This window comes from Boleophthalmus pectinirostris, unplaced genomic scaffold (assembly GCF_026225935.1).
Source record: "Boleophthalmus pectinirostris isolate CB_2022bp ecotype Guang Dong unplaced genomic scaffold, ASM2622593v1 HiC_scaffold_22, whole genome shotgun sequence".
Lineage (NCBI taxonomy): Eukaryota > Metazoa > Chordata > Actinopteri > Gobiiformes > Gobiidae > Boleophthalmus > Boleophthalmus pectinirostris.
In genome coordinates, this window is record NW_026571190.1 from 26,478,778 (window position 1) to 26,486,648 (window position 7,871).

General features: G+C 40.9%; 1 protein-coding gene across 1 annotated transcript; it reads left to right on the forward strand.

Annotated features, from left to right (window-relative positions):
• Positions 1-4,555: 4,555 nt before the first annotated feature.
• On the forward strand, positions 4,556-7,868 carry septin3 (septin 3; the record flags this gene model as incomplete). Its single annotated transcript, XM_055158471.1, has 6 exons — positions 4,556-4,623; positions 6,351-6,746; positions 6,824-6,952; positions 7,338-7,419; positions 7,519-7,656; positions 7,772-7,868. Coding segments are annotated over exons 1-6 (870 nt in total), but the record flags the coding sequence as incomplete, so codon positions are not given.
• Positions 7,869-7,871: the final 3 nt, after the last annotated feature.

Sequence of the window (7,871 nt, forward strand, 5' to 3'; positions counted from 1 at the left end):
ATAATATCGTGAAAAAGATGCTCCACCAAATACATTTATTTTTTACATATCTTTAGTGCACATTCATAGGGACAAATGTAGTAAAAAGTTTAAGCACCACTGAGTTGTGCTTCACACTGCTCTTCTCGTGCCTTTGTTCTAGTATTAACGGTACTATTTCAAAGCAACTCATTTACATGTGTGAACATCTAATGAACCCTCTGCCATGGCTATGAACATATGGTGAAAATAATTTAATGCAAAATGAATTGCAAAACAAGTCTATAAAGCTCACTAATCCATATATAGTATATATATATTTATGTCTAACTAATCCTTATAAAGCTTCCAGTTGTATATTTTGACTTTTTATAAAAGTTTTACTTGTTAAAGTTGTGGGGAAAAAATATAGTTCTCTCTCCAGATAAGCAGCTGCTCTAATCCACCAGTAAAATCCCACCTATTTCAAGCTTTTGATGAATTTGATGCAGTGCTAAAAATGGACGTCATTAGAGGATGACATCCTCTGACAACTTTTCCTTATGTAGGCCAGCCTCCCTGTGTTCAGCGTCGCAGAAAGTGCCAGAACAGAGAAAATTTCCTCTGACTCCAGTGAGGGGCATGACTGTGTAAAACACTGCAGCTGCCGTCAGTCAGCTTTGCTGCTCTCTCCAAAAATGCTCTCCCCCCCCTCACTCTCAATGTCACATAAACTGTGTGATGGCCTTGGTGTTAAATGGGGTGGAATTGATTTTACGCATCAATATCGAGTCTCACAGCATCCAGAGACATCTTAGCCCCCCCTCCTACTCCGTGCTCTCCCACCACTCACCCAAAAAAACGATTAGACTTATATAAGTTTCCCTCCCACACCCTCCATCCTTTCTGCCATGAGCGAGGTGGTTGTCATGGCAACCCCCACCCCTTCTTTGAACGTCAGAGCAGGAGCTGGAGGATGAAGAAGCCGCATGCAGCCCTTGTCTCCTGTGCTTCTCGGAGAGCACCTGCGAGTCCGTTTTGGCGTTTCCAGTACGACAGTGGGAGCGGCGAGGTGTTGCTGGGTTTGGAGATAATCGGATGACTGCTTTGACTTACAGCTCCAACTGCAAGGACGATTTCTGATTCAGCAGCACAGACAGGTAAGAGACACTTCTTTATTTACCATAGCACTGTTTTTAGGAGAAGCATGCAACAACTGTTTATGTTTTCAGCTATAAATGCACTGTAAAATCAGTTTGCTTTATCCACTCCCTTATGTATGATCAGTTCTGTTCCTCACACATCCTCTCTTGTTCTCGTGGTTTGCAGCATGTCTTGGTTGTTTCTGGACTGGTTCGTACCCCTCTACCTGCTTGTATCCGTCTTGGTTCTGGCAGGATTCGGAGCATGCCTGTACTTCCTTGAACCAGGGCTGCAAGACGCCCACAAGTGGAACAACAAAACTGTCCGCCATCACCCGCTAGTGGCCAGTGTGAACTGCAGAGAAGATGATAGTAACGCACTGATATGACTGGTGAGAAGGGGGCAAGGCGGAGTGTGCAATGGGGCCATCTGGTCAAGAGGTTGTACCAGGACAAAAAAAGTTTACAATGGAGGAAGATCACGGAGGAAGGAACAGTGTATCATTCCAACTTGTCTCTGATCTTTAAAACAGACTATTTCTGATTTAAAGATTAGCAAAAGCGTTTGTGAAAGTTTGTGTGATTTTTCAGTGAAGCCATTTGCAGATAAAGGCAACTCTGGAAGATTGCTTATGTTGATGTGTTGCCCTTTAGGAACATGTAACCTTCTGTAAATCTCATCTTATACTTGTGCCAACTTTTGCATACAATTTGTAATTTGCACTATAATCACTTTACATATATTGTATGTTTTTGCTTCTCATCGTGTGGTGTATGGCAGTGGAAAGGGCTCTCTTCTGTTTAGGTTGTTATGAAGCAGCTGCTATGAAAGAGCATGTGGGTTGTATATTCCAGTGGGCCAAAATGTAGTAAATAGTGACTTTGTTAATGTGCCATTGGTGCAAATGATTCAAAGTGCCAAATTTCAACAAAAAGGACCAAGATCAGATTTGGTAATTTGCCAAATGTGTATGTACTCTTGATGTTTTCACTTTGCTATGGCATTGTGAAGAAATGTGTAACATGTCATACCTTTTATGAAAAAAAATGCTTCCTTCTTCATACAAAATAAAACGGTACAATCCTGAACTGTTAAACTTGACCTGGTGTTTTGTATTTAATATGTTTGTTAATATGTTGTATTTTGGGATGCCCTGAGTGTTTTCCCATGAGTTAGATTAAAAATGCCAGACTAAAGTGGGAGTACTACAATTGAGTCTCAGTGGTCAGTGGAATTGAGAGAATGGCATGGTCCACCCACCACTTCCTACTGCTCTGTTAAAGTCCAGCAATTTCATTTTAATTTACTTCTTCAGTGTGGTCACTACAGGACACAACAAAGCAGGTCAGTCACAACTATAACATATTCCAATATATGATTAAATTAGAGTACTGTATTCTGAATACTCAGAATACTTTCAGAAAGGGTTGCTTATAAATTATAGTGTAAACATGCAACATAGGATTAAAAACAGCTTTATGTTTGTTTCACTTTTTTATGCATTTCCTATCTCTAAAACCACATGCCTCACCAAAACTGATACTGTGCAGTTTGAAGGCTAAATTGTACGATCAAGTACTGCCTGTATTTCTTTAATATTAGAAAAGTAACTGTACTCCTGAATACCACCAAATTAAAAAGTAACTGAAACAAAACACAGTTACTCAAAATTAGTATGCAGAACACTGACTATAAATGATGTCTATGTCTCTAAATGCAGTATAATATAGTAAACTGATTATATTTGTCTCTTCTCAGCTATCTTCATCATCTCCTGTTTTCAGAATGAGTGCTTTTGACCAGATAACCCCTTTGATTCCACAAGTGCCTGACTACACACGACAGCCAAAGACGCTGCTGTCACCACCTGCCTCCCTGTCTTCTCCTGTCATCAAAAAGACTCCTATTCAAATCCCTTCATTTGATGAGAGAGGACTTGTCTGTGCAAACGAGCCAAACGCTGACAGGTATGTTCTGGTTGTAGATTTTTGTTGTTTGAAAATCTCCATCTTTATCATATATTTGCTTTCTGTTTTTGGTGCAGATCTTTTTTGCCAATCAGAAGAAATGTATGCAATCAAGCCCCAAGCAAGCCCACAAGTTATGAAGAACGGTCGTCAACACCGCAACGAATCAAACCAAAACCTCGCTGCTTTGCCAAACCCAGCATCTTCTCTTCACCTGCTCTCAATATGAACCACTCTGTTCCCTTCACCAACCTGAAACCTGTGCCAGGGTCTGAGACAATGCATCTGGGAACAACACAGCTTAAAGACCCTGCTCCTTCACTCCAGACAGCAAATCTGGGCAGCCTTATGGTGCCCACACTTCAACCCAGTCCAACATCTCAGAGCCAAGAAAACAAACAGCTCACTGAAAGGCAAGCAAGTTCGATTTCTCTCTCTAATACAAAAATGTCACCGAATGACATTCTTGACCAGGATGCGTTACTCACTTTTACCCACAAAGATTTAAAAACCACAGGCAGAGGATGTCAGAAGAAAACTTTCCAATCTTGTAATCCCCCAGCCACATGTCAGAACTCCTCAGTGTTGCAAGGAAAACTCGATGGTATCAAAACTGGTGCAAAGAGCAGACTTCAGTTTAAAAGTGTGCAGTCTCCAGTGAGCCCTAAGACAAACATCAAACAGAGAAAAAACATGCCCAGTGACAGAGCTGTGTCTGAAGAGATTAGGTCCACTTGTGTTTCTGGGAGCACATCACAGTCTATGTTTGAGGGGCTCTCACCTCATCTCAGCCCCAGCCTACACAGAAGGTGCATTCAGTATCTGCAGAATGCCAGTTTAAGGAAACCTAACAAACAGAAAAGTTGTAAAGTACTAGAGTCTCCTAAAATGTCCCAATTTATGGACACTCCTGAATCAAAAGTGTCACTATATATGGAACCACAAAGGAATTACAAGGATACTTTCACTTCAAGAACTCCCTCCCCAAAAGTGCCCGTACAATCTACTGGCAATGTAACTACTTTGCATAGCTGTGTGTTTTCCGAGAGATCTGGACTGTCTCAGATGGACATAGGGAGCACACTTCATCAGTCAGACACTGTTTCAAAGGATTGCAGCTGCCAGTCAGGCCACATCGAGGTTCAAGGAGAAGACACTGACCATGCAAAAACATTAAATCAATTCAAGACATGTTTACCCCAGACAATGAAATCTTATGCAGCAGATTCTAACTTTGTCAAACTAAAAGACCTTTTACATACAAGCAACAAAGCTGGCACAGAGCATAATAAAAAATACATCTCTTTTTATGGATTTTCAGGAATGCCTTTAAGAAACACTGAATCACAACATGTAATGCAACCAGCTTTAGAAGCCTACTATCCATTGAATAAAACCTGCTCATCCATGAGTTTTGAAAACAACTTGCAATTACAGCCAAATAAGGAAACTTTATCCCACAGTCTCTTATCAAAACCACTCAATAGCACCTCAGTTTGTGTGACAGAAGAGGACCCTTACGTCACCATGTACTGCCTTGGTTCGGTGTATGAGGGTGAGTAGGTTCTTGTACAAGTTACAAGAAATTGTGTTACAATTTAGTTTATTTTTTTTACACCTTCACTTTGAATTCTCTCTTTTTTAAGTAATGCGTTGGTGGAAGGGGGTTGTCAAAGAGTATAGCAGAGGGAATTCAGGCAGGCTTCTTATCAGTACAGTACCAGGCGTGTTCAGGAGAGATGTGACAGCAGTAGAGACAGAGTGTATCAAAGCTAGAGGTTCAGAGAGGCTACACTTCACAAACAACCACAAATAAAGCATAGAGAAAATAAACCAGAACAAGGACAACACATCAACATTTCAGAAACAGTGTGAGTAATCCAATTCAAAATGATTGCTCTTGTAATTTGCTCAATATTCAGGCTATTGTTACATAGAAAAAAACAAACAAATGAAATCTTGGGTATTGAGTTGTTTAGAGAGTAAACTATTTATATGTTTAGCAAATGTAATAATGCACATTTTCAATATATAGCCTATTTCTGCCGGAGATCTGTATTTTAACGTGGTGAAGCTAAACATGTACGTGTTTCAATCACTGGGAAACAACAACCACTACTGCCCAAAGTTTTGTCGAAGATTTTGTCTAAAAATAGCCCAACAAGTGACAGAAAGATGTCCCTTTGAAGTAAACCTAGTGCGCATGCGTACTGCATCTCCCCACTCCCTCTCCTCTTGTCGTCTTGACAACGAAAAAGGGGGGCTCGTGGCCAGAGGGAAGAAGAGGTACCAGACACACATCACATGACCGAGCTTTTTATTATTACCTCTATGCTGGATCTATTTCGTTCATTCTGGGCCACGCGTGATTTTCTGAGTTCACCCGTGATTATTCTTCGTCTCGCAGATCGACTGGAAAGGCGCTGGTGAGTGTGAGCTTTAGCGGGGAGCAGCTAAGACTAGCGCTGAACCATATTACACAGCATGGGTGGAGTGGGACAATGGGGTAGGCGGGCTGCGAAAGGGCTAAACATGTTACATATGCCATATTTTCTGCAAAAAGGGACAAGCATGAATGCCTTTGTGGTTTTCTTTACGATGACATTAAAACGCATTTGATGATTCTGCTAACGCACCGTAATTAGCCCTCCAATGCCTATTTAGTTAACCTATAATTGATGTCTTGCACAGTGTATCTTATGCAAAAGCGTAAAGAGGAGATGGTTGAGGACTGGCACAGACCGAGAGGGGGCTGAGCGGTGACCACGGGGTGTAGTAAGCGGATGTGACAGCCGCTGCTTCCCTGACCTGTTTGATGCTTCATGATCGAGACTGGACTCTACAGTAAGGTCCTGGCAGCAGGCTGTGCTCCGCCCCGGGCTCCAGCTCCTCCTGCCTGTTACTCTTACCATCTGCCGTTGGGTTTATACAATGATGATAGTACCCAGTTAAGTTCTGTAACAAGACTACAGTTTATTTCAGATAGGCCTATCACTATTATTAGATCCAATGATAGTGCTAAGAATGCTTACAGAAAGTGTTTGTACAGCTGTCTTATCATTAATGTTAACCACTATTTAAGTGTAGGCCTACATGATTTGTCCAGGCAGGTTATATGGAGGCTCATAACAAGTATTCTTCACTGTTGAAGAGTAAGTGCATGTTGCTCTTTTTAGAAACTGTGACCTTATTAGTGAAGCCCCTGAGATGATCTCTGCTTAGAACTGAAACAAGACTACCGTGGTCCACATTTTCAGAGATTTGTTTCTTGTCTTTTTTCAGACATGTCCGACATTGTTCCACCAGAAGTCAGACCTAAACCTGCAGTCCCAGCCAAGCCCCCAAATGTGGGAGCCGCATCCCCGTCCAGTCCCTTCTCACCCCCAGTACCCCCAAGTGCTGTGAGCACAGGGCCTTTAGTCCCTCCTCCGAGTGCTATTCCAGTGCTCATTGGGAGTCATGGGCCCAGCCACAGCAGCAGCCACAGTGCGTCCCACTCTATAGGGCACAGCGCAGGCCATGGGGCAGCTCACCCTCCAGCTCCCAATGGGGGTCACAGCACCCACAGCTCCTCAGGGGGATCCACTCTGCTGGGCTACATCGGCATTGACACCATCATCGAGCAAATGAGGAAGAAGACCATGAAGACTGGCTTTGACTTTAACATCATGGTTGTGGGTAAGAGTTTTGTGAATCAGGTTGTGGAGTCCAAACTTGACCTTGTTTGTCACATGCATTCTCCTTGATCACACAAGGTCACAGCGGACTGGGAAAGTCCACTCTGGTCAACACTCTGTTCAAGTCTCAGGTGAGCAGAAGGAGTGCAGGATGGCCCCGTGATGAGAAGATTCCCAAAACTGTTGAGATCAAATCAGTGTCTCATGGTAAGTGGAGCACATTTTAAATAATACCATGTAATAACATAGGCACATTAAAATGTTTTCAACAAAATGGTTTAGATATACATGTATTATTATTTATCATGTATACTACAATAATAATACTAAATTTAATCAATAATAGGCTGTACAGTAGATTGTAGACTAATTTCAGATAGCCTATAGAATTATGTGTAAAATTAATCTTGAACAAAGACAAAAAAGGTCTCTTAAATTGTATCTATATTTGTGTTCTTAACCAAAATTCTAAACTCAAGTGGTAAAACCTAAAAAACTAGATTAGCATTGAAATAAGGAATAAAAGCAAATTTAATTTTGTCTTGGTTTTGTATTTTTCAAAAAGATATAAATAATGATTCTCCTATTCCAGTTATTGAGGAGGGTGGTGTTAAGATGAAGCTGACTGTTGTAGACACACCAGGCTTTGGAGACCAAATAAATAATGATAACTGGTATGTTTTATCGTTAATTTTGAATAGATGTAATTTGGTTAATATTAAAAATAAAATACATATTTTTTTGTTTTGTTTTTTGTTGTTGTTTTTACTCAGCTGGGATCCAATATCCAAGTATATTAATGAGCAGTTTGAGAAGTTTTTAAAGGAGGAAGTGAACATCACCAGAAAGAAACGTATTCCTGACACTAGAGTGCACTGTTGCATCTACTTTATCTCACCAACTGGGCATTCGTGAGTGGTCAAATACATTTTAAATTATTATATTAATTAGTTTTGAGGTTTGAATAGAGCACAATTGTAACTCTACTCTGCCTTTTTCTCACTTATTTTATGTTTTATCTTCCAGTCTCAGGCAGCTTGATATAGAGTTTATGAAGCGCCTAAGTCACTCTGTTAACATTATTCCAGTAATAGCAAAGGCTGACACAATGACCATTGAGGAGAGA